This window comes from Amborella trichopoda, chromosome 2, assembly GCF_054954075.1.
Source record: "Amborella trichopoda isolate Santa Cruz 75 chromosome 2, AtrichopodaSantaCruz75HAP2 v2.0, whole genome shotgun sequence".
In the NCBI taxonomy this organism is placed as follows: Eukaryota; Viridiplantae; Streptophyta; class Magnoliopsida; order Amborellales; family Amborellaceae; genus Amborella; species Amborella trichopoda.
Genome location: NC_142337.1, coordinates 50,769,165 through 50,782,759, shown reverse-complemented (window position 1 = coordinate 50,782,759; position 13,595 = coordinate 50,769,165). Strand labels below are relative to the sequence as shown.

The 13,595-nt window shown below is 32.1% G+C and overlaps 1 protein-coding gene across 2 annotated transcripts in view; it reads left to right on the top strand.

Annotated features, from left to right (window-relative positions):
• The window catches only part of LOC18431587 (uncharacterized), a 63,531-nt gene extending 60,792 nt beyond the window's left edge, over positions 1-2,739 (top strand). For both annotated transcript variants that reach the window (XR_016049497.1, XM_088858470.1), the window contains 3 exons: positions 1,776-1,883; positions 2,193-2,269; positions 2,385-2,739. Coding sequence is in view for 1 of the 2 variants with exons in the window: in XM_088858470.1 (XP_088714596.1) it covers positions 1,776-1,883; positions 2,193-2,248 (164 nt within the window). In the remaining variant the exon portion in view is untranslated. The remainder of the gene's footprint in view (positions 1-1,775; positions 1,884-2,192; positions 2,270-2,384) is intronic.
• The last annotated feature ends 10,856 nt before the right edge of the window (positions 2,740-13,595 follow it).

Genomic DNA, 13,595 nt, shown 5'->3' with positions numbered 1-13,595 from the left:
GTTTTGAATGCAACTTTCTGATATCCCTTTGCCTTTTCAGCAATGTTCCAAAAAATGTCGGGTGGCACCTAGGCAGCTGGGGGGTCTAGGCCCCAATAGAATAAAAAGCATGGGATGTCTAACTGTCAAACTGTTTTAGGGTCAGATTTTGGGTAAAAAATAAAAAAATACATATTGGGACATATAACACATGGATGAGATTAGCATGCGGACCAAGCCTGCACATGTAGAAATGCGGGCTCCATAATAAATTTATTTTTGAAATAGAATGTGATCCTAATTTTGAGAGAACATATAGTTTTTAACATGGAGATTAATCTGTAAAAATAAATAAATTTTAAATATTAAAAATAATAATTCTATTAAGAAAACATTTGGACCGTTAGTTTCCATTGTTTTTAGATGGACCATCTATTTGCATCCATCTTTAAGATGGATGCTTTACACTTCTGGACAGCATATGTAGAAATGCAGTCCAGCTCGCATGAAACAATTTTCCATAGCACATTAATAATATATAATATATAATCCGGGTCAGATTTTGGTTAAAAAATTTAAAAATACATATTGAGACATATAACATATTAATACTATATAATATAGATAGTCCATTCAAAATCCATTCATCCATAATTCCATACATTTCAAATTCAAAAATCAAAGCTCAAACTTCGAACCATTAGACATTAGAGTATTAGATTATGCCCCATTGTCCATACCATAATTCAAACTCCATGCACTCCATAATCCATATACACAGTAAAAATATAATCCAAGACAACAAGATATTGATATTCAAACTTTCACCTTTGAGATGTTTTCCAATCTCAAAATTTTCTAAAACACCCCTCTAATTGTCCTAAAAAATCTCCACAAGCAAAACTAATCTCATTGGGTGATGTTTGGATCGATTCTCAGGACTTTGAGAAACTCTTCCATTCTATGAAAATCACAAAATACTACGCTTTTTGAGGTTTCTATCTCTCTAAAATGGTTCCAGTGGTGTTTAGGTTGGATATGAATCTAAACCCCTTTTTTACATATTTGTCTTTAAACAAAAAAACAAAAAATGCCCCTCTTTCTAGGGCGGCCACCAAGCCCATAGGCGGCTGCCCAATTTGCCTGCCTAGGCCTGGGTGATGGGCCTTGGCCGGCCTAGGCACTAGGAGGGCCGCTTTTCTAAACACTGCTTTTTAGACTTTGCATATGGAAATAATATTTCATGGAAAAATTGGAATTTATAATGAAATATGCTCAATGGGAGTGGAGACAAATAGGTAATGGGTAGTAATAAAGCTAAATTAATACAACAATATGTACTCTATTAATGTCTCTCTCTCTCTCTCTCTCTCTCTCTCTCTTGTTGTCTGACAATTTGGATATCTCAGACGCATTTTGTCAGTCTGACACCACTAGCATGTCAGTGTCCTTGTAACTTGCAAGCCATATTTGATTGCTCGGGGACTTATCCGGTTGTTTTAGATGTTTAATCCATTGTGCTAAAAGTAACAGAAGCTGCAAACTACCTCCATAGTTGATTGGGAGATGGATGGAGTACACGATTGATCATATATTCATTGTGACCTTTTAGTTTCTATTAGACCATTGCTGATGTTATTGGCATATATTTTATTGCTTTTTCCTTTGTTCTTGGTAAGACAAGTTGTTGGGGGTATTCCTAGAATTCATTGTATCTATTGGATATTTGGAGGGTGTTATAATTCCCCAGTTTCAAGTTGCTATATATGCTTTAAGGGGATCTTTCGGATTTGCAGTCAAGGGCGATGAATTTGTGAGAGAATCTGCTAAGTTTTCCAATGGTCAGCACTCAAGATTTGGACAACCTTTCAGCGAATTTCTGCGCCGAGGTCCATCTGAGAAAGGCATCTCTCTCTCTCTCTCTCTCTCTCTCTCTCTCTCTCTCTCTATATATATATATATATATATATATATATATATGTGTGTGTGTGTGTGTGTGTGTGTGTGTCATTTATCTGAGCATTTTGCTGCTATTCTTTGCTCCTTTTGTTTCCATTAGCCACCCTTTCAATCGTGGTTTTGATTTATCTTTTTCTTGGTGAATTGTGTCCAATGATTTAATTGGCAAATCAAGTAGTGGCTGTGGTAGCGTTTATGTATATGTTAGCGACAGCTTAACTGTTGCTGACTTTTTTGTTAGATTTATTTTTCAGGAAAGGCTTCTGTAACAGTGGTAGACGTTGAAGCTGAAGTGAAAGATATTGATTAATTCATGTCAAAACTATGATAAGTAAGACCTCTTTTATCCGACCTTTCAATCTAGTAAGGCTTTGTCTGTCTTACAAGTAAAATATTACTGAACAGAATGTTGAATGAGTTCTTTCTGTTTTTTTCTTTTTTTCCAGGTGTGTTGGTAGTTGGTACATATGGCCAGAACAAAACATGAGAAAAATGTCACGCCATCATACTAGTAAAAAAAAACCTGTTTTGAGAGAGAGAGGGAGAGAGAGCATCCCATGTAAAACTGTTTTGAGAGAGAGAGGGAGAGAGAGCATCCCATGTAAAATTCAGTGATAAAAGATCTGATTGGTGTTGGTTCTTTGTGTAAGTAGAGTTAATGTGATAGAGGCTTGTGAGATTTAGGACTCGGTGTGGGTGATTAATGTTTGCAAAGGAATATGTGCAATAGTGGAAAAGGGTGCTTGCGTTGTATATTTGTAATGTTGGAGCTTGATTTTGAAACGTACAGCATTCACTCTCTCTCTCTCTCTTGAGCAATGGTTTATTATTTGGGACATTCTCTATCTATTCATATCCAGTTCTTTTATTTTTTTCTATTCCTAGAGGATCTGTTTAATTGTCAGGAAATTATTATGCCTTGGATCTTGGGTGCATTAATATAAGTATTTTTAAGATTTCAAATATCATACTTTCATAGGGGTATGTACAATTCCTTCCTTGGGCAAATGATATTTGTGGGAGAATGTTCGCGTTACGGAATTTTGGGATCAAACAAATTAGTATTCACATTACAAATTAAATTTGATTTTCTAAAGATTAGATGATCTCGATGTAATATCGAAAAATGTAGGATGGTTCCAAAATAAGATGATCTCCATTCTATATTTGAACATTATTATTGGATTTTCAAGTCTTAACTATCCAGGAAGAAAAAAGACTTAATAAACAATTTATTGAACTGGATTATCTGTCCGAAGAAAATAAGGCAATTAGAACTTGGTATAAACAAAATTTTCAACTTAGATTGGTAGAATTATTCCATATAAAATATAACAAGGCATGAAAAAGAGAACACTATAATAAAGGATTTTTTGTATGGTTAAGAGAAATATGTAAGGAAAGAAAAATTCATATTTTTAATTTTGAAGTAAATACAATACAAAGTCAATATAGTTCATATAAGACAATAGATGGAAATACATTAACAAGTATCCATCCCCCTGAAAAAAGTATTGTTATAAAAAGATCAAATCCCGACTTAAAATTAGAAACAAAAATTACACTATATAAAATGACTATAGGAGAAATAGTACAACATAAAGCTGAATTAATTCCACATGTGATAAAACAAAATAATTACACCAATCTATATATGCAATCATTAGGAAAGCAGGCATCCAAAATTGAGAATATGTTAAGACCTATACCCATATAAGAAACCAAAAATGTCTTATTTAAACCACCTCCAACACTTGATAAAGAAAGATTTAAACTGGGAGAAGACAATAAGACCTTATCAAAATTATCTCAATTAGAAATTCAGGATAAAAAACTAGAGATTCAAGATAAAAAACAAAAAGGTAAAGTTATCCTTGAATCATCTACTTTAACTCTGCAGGCCGAGACACCCATAATAGCTGACACAATAGAAAATATGGAAGAAGCTTTTGCTGAAAACAGTTATAGTCAAGATACCAATAACATTCAAAGGATAACATATGGAAAGTCATGGAAACCATTGACAGCAAGACCTTATCATCATAGACTTACTCCTGTAGATATACAATTCGAAAAAGACTTAATAGCTCAAAATATTTCTTATTCTGGAAGATCAATAGTGAATTGGAATATAGATGGATTGTCTGAACAACATATATTAGACACCATTAAACATATGCTTATGCATGCAAAATGGTACGCAAAGTTGCCAAAGCCATTATCTGGGGGTTCACAGGATGGCTTCGAGGTTGGTGGGATTTTCACTTACCTGAAAATACCAAACAACAAATTCTTACTAATACTCGTCAATGGACTGCTAAAAATGAAAATAATCAAGATATATTATATTCCGAAAGTAATGTTGTGAATACTCTCATTTACACCATCACTCTTCATTTTGTGGGGAGTACAGCCTTACTTGAAGTCCGATCTGAAGATTTATTATCTAATTTGCGATGTCCAACCCTATCCCATTATAAATGGTACAAAGATGTTTTCTTTTCTAGACTATTAAGTAGAGAAGATAACCAATAGGATCATTGGAAAGAAAAATTTGTTGCAGGATTACCATATTTATTTGTTGAGAAAGTAAAAACTAGATTAAAAAATAAGAATGGAGGAATCATACCATATTCTGTCTATACATTAAGAGAATTATCTATAGAAATATGTACAGAAGGATTAACCTTATGCACTGATATGAAATTAAAAAAGCAATTAAATAAACAGAAAATGACGGGTAAAAAAGAACTATGAGACTTTTGTGAACAATTCGGATATCATATAGAAAAATCTAAAGATCAATTTCATAAAAAGAAAAAACATAAGTCAGAAAGGAAGGACAAGAAATCTTATAAAAAATATAAAAAAGAAAAATTTATAAAGAGATTCTCTCCCAAATATAAAAATCATAAAGGTAGAAAAAAATTACCCGTATGCTAAAAATGCAGAAAAGTTATCCATTATAAAAGCCAATGTAAAATGAAAAAGAAAATTGACACAATAATCTTAGAAGAATCAATTAGAAATAAGTTATATGATATCATACAAATATATGATAACTCTTCTGAAACTTCTACTGATACCTCTTTATTAGGACAAATAGAAGATGAAGAATATTTAATGTCCTCCACAGAACAATCTGAATCTGAACAAAACATGAAAGAATGTTCTTGTAATATGTTATCAAAAGAAGATACATTAATTTTAGACCTCATAGAAAAACTAAATGATCCAGAGGAAAAAAGATAAATCATTACCCAATTTATTACACTAACAAAAGCAAAAAATAAATTAGTTCCTTTGCTCAAACCCCCAAAAGATTATAATTTTGCTGAAATACTCAAACGAATTAATAAAAAAGATATACTCCAAAGAGAACCCACAATATCTGAATTAAAAAAAGAAGTAAATGAAATAAAACCAGAAGTAAGACAACTAAAGACTAGAATTAAAATATTAGAATTACAAAATGACATATCAGGAACGATAACTGATACAGATGAAATTGAATTTAATCAACTAGTAGATACTAACCATATAGAATCAGAAACCTCAAGAACAAAAGAAGCTGAAGATAATATATCTGTAAATTTAATAAACAAAATTATTTCACAAAAATGATTTCTATTAGTAAAAATCATTATCCAAGATGAATATCATTTTCAAACATTAGCTTTGGTAGACTCAGGTGCAGATTTAAATTGCATTAATGAAGGTTTAGTCCCATCCAAATATTTCGATAAAACCACTCAAATACTTAATACTGCTGATGGGAGTAGATTATTTATTAAATATAAATTATCAAGTGCCATGGTATGCAATAATGGACATTGTTTCCCAACACCTTTTATTATGGTAAATAATTTAATTCAGGCAGTAATACTTGGAATTCCATTTCTAACATTATTTTACCCCATAACAATTAATAATACAGGTCTCGAAACATCTAGAGAAGGACAAACAATCAAGTTTGAATTTTTAGAAAAACCAAAGCTCAAAGAAATCAATAGAGGCAAAGATAAAATAGACAATAAAGAAAAGTAAATTACTATTACTAGTACTATTACTATTACTACTACTACTACTACTACTACTACTACTACTACTACTAGCAGCAGCTGCTACTGCTGCTGCTGCTGCTGCTGCTGCTACTGCTACTGCTACTGCTACTGCTACTGCTACTGCTACTGCTACTACTATTATTATTACTACTACTACTACTACTACTACTACTACTACTATTGCTACTACTACTGCTACTGCTACTGCTACTGCTACTGCTACTGCTACTGCTACTGCTACTGCTATTATTACTACTACTACTACTACTAGCAGCAGCTGCTACTGCTGCTGCTGCTGCTGCTGCTGCTACTGCTACTGCTACTGCTACTGCTACTGCTACTGCTACTGCTACTACTATTATTATTACTACTACTACTACTACTACTACTACTACTACTATTGCTACTACTACTGCTACTGCTACTGCTACTGCTACTGCTACTGCTACTGCTACTGCTACTGCTATTATTACTACTACTACTACTACTACTACTACTACTGCTACTGCTACTGCTACTGCTACTGCTACTGCTATTGCTATTGCTACTGCTACTGCTACTGCTACTGCTACTGCTACTGCTACTGCTACTGCTACTGCTACTCCTACTACTACTACTACTACTACTGCTGCTGTTACTATTATTATTATTATTATTATTATTATTATTATTATTATTAACTACTATTACTATTATTACTACTATTACTATTATTACTATTATTATTATTATTATTAACTACTATTATTATTATTACTATTATTATTATTATTATTATTATTATTATTATTGTTATTATTATTATTATTAACTTCTATTACTATTATTTTTATAATTATTATTATTATTATTATTATTATTATTAACTACTATTACTATTATTATTATTATTATTACTATTATTATTATTATTATTATTAGTAGTAGTAGCAGTAGGCATGTTTAAGTGCATTTTTTAAGGTTAGTCGCTAAGTTGAAGTTACATCACCAAAATATGCGATCCACATCAAGCGGACCTTTGAACGGTACACATGCACGCTCCCAATGGTTTTAGATTAGAAGAGAAGTAAATGGGTGGTCACAATTACTTATAATTTTTAATATTAATTTTGGAAAGATACTACAAAACGTATATAGGCGAAAAGGAATACTGATTTTGTCTATCTTCATCACTGTCCAAAACTCATCGCACGATCACGATTGTTCGGTAGTGTTTTATTTTTATTTTCTTTTTTTCTACAAATCGGAATGATCTGAAATTTGAAAAATGTGTTCATCAGAAATAGGCGAATCTACGAAAAATATCAAAAAAATATTTTACATCAAATAAATTGACAAAAATACCCCTATAAAGTTTAGGGGGTATTTTAGCCTTTTTTGTGAATTATGTTTTTTATATTTTTATTAGGTGCGTCTCACTAAGATGCATATATGCTCCAAATTTCAGATCATTCCAATTTATAAAAAAAATAAATAAAAAATAAAATATTACCGGACAATCATGACTGTGCGATGAACTTTGGAGGGTGATGAGGGCAGGTGAAATCACTGTTCATTTTGACCTATAACCATTGGGAAGACTTTTTTTTAATTTTTTTATAAATGAGATTAACTTGAAATTTTGAACGTTTATATTTCTCAATCGAACTCTTAAAAAATATGTGGTCCTAATAATGCATAGGTTTTTGGAGAAGTATTAGCATCCGCGTCAATTGGACACTTGAACAGTACACATGGACGCTCCGAATGGTTTAGATAAGAAGAGAAGTAAATGATTGGTCACAATTACGTATAATGTTTTAATATTAATTTTTTATAAATTGGATTAACTAGGAAGTTTGAGTGTTTATATTTTTCAATCAAACACACCTAAAAAATATTAAAAAAAAATATTGAAAAAAGACTAACAATGCCTTTAAAATATTTAAAGGATATTTTGATCATACAAATCGTCTTTTATAGTTTTTTGTGCGCGGTTCTAGCACTTTCAAATTTTCATAGGAAGTTTTTCTAAATCTCTCTTATTTTAAAAAGATTTTAAAATACATGGTGTAATTTTTATATTTAGCACCTGTGTCATTTTTTCTCTTTCTTTTCTTTTTTGCCTAAACCTTGGTCAGTGGGGAGTGTTGGCTTGCACTCCAGATTTGCCCCAGGACGGGTAAGAGAGAGAGAGCGAGAGCGAAAGCGACACTGATGTTAGAACATGAGCTTCAGGTTCTAACCGGTGTTAGAACATGAGCTTCATGTCGAGCCAGAACTGGTGTCGACTTGCATTCTAGAAGCCTTGTGGCAAATCCAGAGTATGGTCAGTACTCCATACACATATCTATCCTGAAGCTGGCATAAACTTGAGGTCGGATCAGCTTTTGGAATGCTGACATGTCGACATTTTGAGAAAAAAAAAACAAAGACATGATAGTAAAATATAAACATTACATAAAATACTTTAAAATATCACAAAAAGGAAATACTTACTAAAATTTCCCGAGAATACCAATATGTAAAAACAAAAGGGAAAACTCACACTGCACCCTCATTTGGTGTGTGATTTTTTTACGGATCCTAAAATTTGAAACATATTTAGTTGCATTAAGTTTGTCAATTTCCTATATTCTAACCCCTTGAATCCTTTTTACTAAAGAAGAACTTAATTTGAGAAACTTTTTTATCCTGAACAAATAATGTAAAGACGCATGCGTCTGTCTCTCTACCCCAAATGTACCCTCCCACTCTCTCTCGCCTCTCTCCCCCAATCTGAGCTCTGGCCCATGCCGTCCCCGCCCTTTTTCTTTCTCTCTCCCCCCATCTGAGTTCTGCGCCATACCTCTTTCTCTCTACCCTAAGTCCTCTCTCTCTCCTCTCATCTGAACTCTGTGCCATACTCGAATCGTGCTCTTCCTTGAACAAATCCTGCTTTATTGAGCAACATAGTTTTGAGTCCCAAACCTATTGATTCTAGACCGAGAATCATCCACGCCCATTGGGTTCAAGTATCCAGGCTCGAGCTCCTCGGCCATTATTTCAAGGCCTCAACCAGTCAATTCTACAGAGAGAAGGTTCTAGGATTCATGATGTTGAGGTTTTCGATTTTTATACGGAGTAGTGAATCTGGAGAGAGAAAGTCTGGCTCTATCTTAGTAAAATATGTTGTGACTAGCTCATCACTGTCAGTGATTCAACTGAGTTCATGTCAAATTTTAAAAGCCCTGATACAGCACAGCACTTGCATCTGTGCACCTTTCTCACACTGCAGTCAAAGAGCTAAATTACTTTTGGAGAGAGACTTTCATCATCCTTAAATGATGAATACATTGATGTAACATAGCCCAAATTGATGAATTTGATGGTGAAAAATCTGTATTAGAAGGCTTGAATGTAGTTTTGAGCAAAACACTAAAAAATGGTTGTTATTTCCAAGGATGCAGTGTGAGAAAGGAGCAGAGAGGCTTGGTTGCGATTGTGCCAAGAGAGAGATATCGACTAGAGAGAGGGTTTGGGGTAGACAAAGAGAGGGGGGTATAGTGCATAGCTCAAATTTAGAAAGAGAAGGGGGGGAGGAGGTTTGGAGTAGAGAGAGAAAGACAGAGGGGTATGGTAACAGAGCTCGAGCTCAAATTAGGGGCACCAGAGAGAGATGGCGGGTTTGAGGTCGCTTGGGCATGAGACAGATGGACGTGTGTATCCATCCATGCAGGACATATTTGGGGCAAATAAGTTACTCGAAACACTTTTGGGGACTAGAAAATAAGAAAGTGACAAAGTAAATGCCGTTAGAAAAGTTTTAGATTTCGAGGTTGGAGGCGTCAAACCTAAAAATACTCAATATAATAAAAATTGAATTAACGGGCGGTGTCCATAGGCTTCCGAGGAAGCGAATATAGGATCATATGGTCTCGCGGGAGCGGCTCATAATCCACTTAATAAATCATGCATGCTCCTGCACTCGAATAATTACCGTAACAAACAGGGTTTAAAGACTATGAATCGGATTCGAACTAACCCGAATCGGTCAGGCCAATCAAGATATTGTAAAATATCAAAATCGGTTGGTTCTCTCATGAACGGATTGGTTCTAGCCGGTTCGTACCAGTTCTCTTCTAGAATCCGTCCAGCTCCAAGTTTTTTAAAAAAAATTATTCTTTAATGGGTGTGGCTCGTACAAAACTAAGGCCTAAACAATCAAAGTAAGGTGCAATTTCAAAGTATTGAAAGATGTTATTTCAGTATTAGAAATCTTTGTGATGGTCGAAAAATTTATTTTCATATCTAATTATAAAATTTAAAGCTTAAAAAATAGTGTTGATCAAACATATCTATGAACACTTGATAATCTTGAAAATTAACCGTTCAAAAAATACATTACAAAAATTATTTCCAAGACTTGAAATCTATTTTTTTCATATTCTTTTCGAGCACCAAAAACAACCTCTTCTAATGAATTTATTTAGATGTATGTAATTTGATTGTTTAAAACCGTCATCCTTATATAAAATTTTTCTTTTTTTTTTTTTTTGTTTTTTAATCAAGGAATTGGTCGCTTGATCCAGTTGTACAGCGTGGTTAATTTGTTTGGCCCTCAAGACCTAAATTCGTAGGTGGTTTCTAATTAAATGCTAAGCCTTGTTATCTCCGATGGCACACCTTTTTAGAATTGACCCAACTCCACAAAATAAAAATTTATTCAAAAAGAAAAACATAAATAATTAATAATCAATGGTCTTCACCCCTCTGCCATGGAAAAAAGGGCATGCGTTATCATAGCTCATGAAGAGAACGCCCGCAACTTTCGGAAGTTACGAAAATGCCCTTTTATATATTAAAATGACAAATATATCAACCTCTTAGCTCCATGAATATAGTTTCTATGAGGCCGTGTCTTATGGAAATAATAATAATAATAAAATAAATAAAAGGTGAACCCTCGTCTCTTAATCTTGCTCGGGAAATGTTTTCAGCATGAAAATGATGATTTTAAAATCAATTTCCACCTTTGTTTATGAAATTTTTAGCTCCAAAAACATACCTATCTTGCATATATATGCGAACGTTTATTTTTAGGGTAAAATAGACAGTTTGGATAATGTGTTATATTAATCTCACATAAAAAATTAAAAAATAATGTGTTATATTATATATTATTTTTAAAGTTTTGAAAATGCTAATTTTTTTCACAACCATAATGATCAAGGCAGGCTGCAGACCTATCAAACCATTTTTTTTCTTTAAAAGTCTAATTAATAAAAAAATAAAATCATCTTTATAAATATTCCTAAAAAGGACAAGGTTTCTTTGACTTCCTTCACTCATCTATTTAAATGAGTCCAATTTCTAAAATTCATCTTAGAGATGGATATTGGATTTTAAAATTTAGGGGTCAACAATCTCCACCATGGTGTATAGGAATATAAAGAAAAAAATAAAATTTGAAAAATAAAATTTGAAAAATAAAATTTGTCAATTAAAAATTGGACCTGATTTCTATGTGGCCAAGCTTGCATATGTAGAAATGCAAGCTTCTCAATAAATCCATTTTTGAAATGTATTTTAAGACTTAATTTTTAAGGACATGTAATATCTAGTATGGAAATCATGTATATGAATAAATAAATAAATAAATTTTAAAAACTAGAAATAATAATTCTAGTAAGAAAACATTTGGATAGTTAGTTTCTGATTTTAGATGGAACACCTACTTGCATCTATTGTTAAGATGGATGCTTTACAAATTTTGAACCACATAAATAGAAATGCAGTCCGACTCGCATGAAACAATTTTCCTTAAAAATTTGTATTTTTGAATTTAATTTAGGGAAAAGTTTATATAAAGTCGAGTCTCTAAACAATCACATTCGAGCCTACCACAAAAAATTTCACTAGACGAGATTGTTTTGATGCCCAAAAATCCTCAAATTAATCATCTCGACATCAAGATGCATGGATATCAGAAAAAAATTGATTTCAAGTTTTGGAAATAATATATAATGTATTTTTTGACTGTCAATTTTCAAGATTTTCAAGTTTTCATATATCTGTCGATCTACACCATTTTTGAAGCTTTAAACTTTATAAATAAAGATAAAAATATATTTTAAGGCTATCACAAAGATTTTCATTGTTGAAACGACATTTCTCGATACTATTTAAAGGTAGGCTCTAATTTGATTGTTTAGAGCCGCACCCTTTAACTTAAGACCCACTACTTTGGTCATTGGAGGGATCATCATTGGTTGGTGTGGCAGGGAGACTTGTATGTGGACTAGGATCCCGAGGACCATAATTAGCAAGTTATATAATAACAATTTATGAGCAATTCAAAAAATCAATAATAAATCGATTTTGCTCCAAAAAGTCTGAAGGGAAAAGTTAGAACAAAATTATGGATCACCAAAAATTAGTTAAGTTAGAGAACCGTAAATGTTTTGGATATGACTTAAAAAATCGAAGTAAAAAAATCAGATAGGTAAATATAACATAATATAAGATTAAGAATTATGGTTATATTATGGACAAATTAAAACCATTGAACTATAATTTTTATGCCCTTGCCTACTATCATTAGAGTCCTATTTGACTAATTTTTTATCTAAATTTTTAAATAAATATAACAACAATGTTTACCACATTCTTACGACACAAAATATATGGTAGATTTATTTGGAGCATACAATGTAATACAACAATACTAAACAGAAGAACTACATTAGCAAACGACAAGAATGAAATCTAAGGCATGAGATTATCATTGGGAGAAAAAAACAAAATGACCTTCACTATACGATTGCAGTTAACTAAAATACAAATAACAACAGTGTAAAATAATGGTCCATCCAAATTATTAAGCTGCATTAGTAATAAAATAAAAAAAAATTAAAAAGTGAAATTAATAAGTCTTTTGTATGTGGAAAAAAAACAACAAAATTTTTAAACAAATCCAAATATTCAAAGCTCAACCTGAATTCCTAACCCTAATCTCTAGTTGTCAGTAAGTCTCTCTCTTGCTCTTTCTAGTGACGCTCGACGTTTAAAGTATAATGACGCTCAATGTTTAAATAGAAAAAAAAGATTTTTCATTAAGCTATTTTTCCTCTAACTTTAACTATTATTTTGAGATAGATAATTGTTTTGATGGATTATTTTTTGGGTAAAAGAAAAATGTATTTGTTAAGGAAATATATTGGTGACAATTTTTAATATACGCTTTTGTTAAATCAAGATTCTTAATTTATTTTCACTTTTTATTTGCTTATCTCCAAACCCAAATTTAAAAATATTAAATCAAGTTGTAACTCAAAAATCCTACAATAGAGAGTGTTCCGGCATAGGCGAACCCTCCAATAGACTATTTCGACCTTGAATAGTCATGATGAAAAAAAAGAATTTCAAGACCAAAAAATAGTGCATCTTGTAACAAGTTATCCAGACCATTTATTTTCAAGATTATCTTGATATGCTCGATTTGTACTATTTTTTAAATTTTAAATTTTGTAATTAAGAATAAAACGAAATTTTGAAGCCATCGTAAGGTTTTCCATGCCAAAACGACATCTCTAAGTAAATTTTATCGGTGCACCATACTTCTACAGTAAAAGG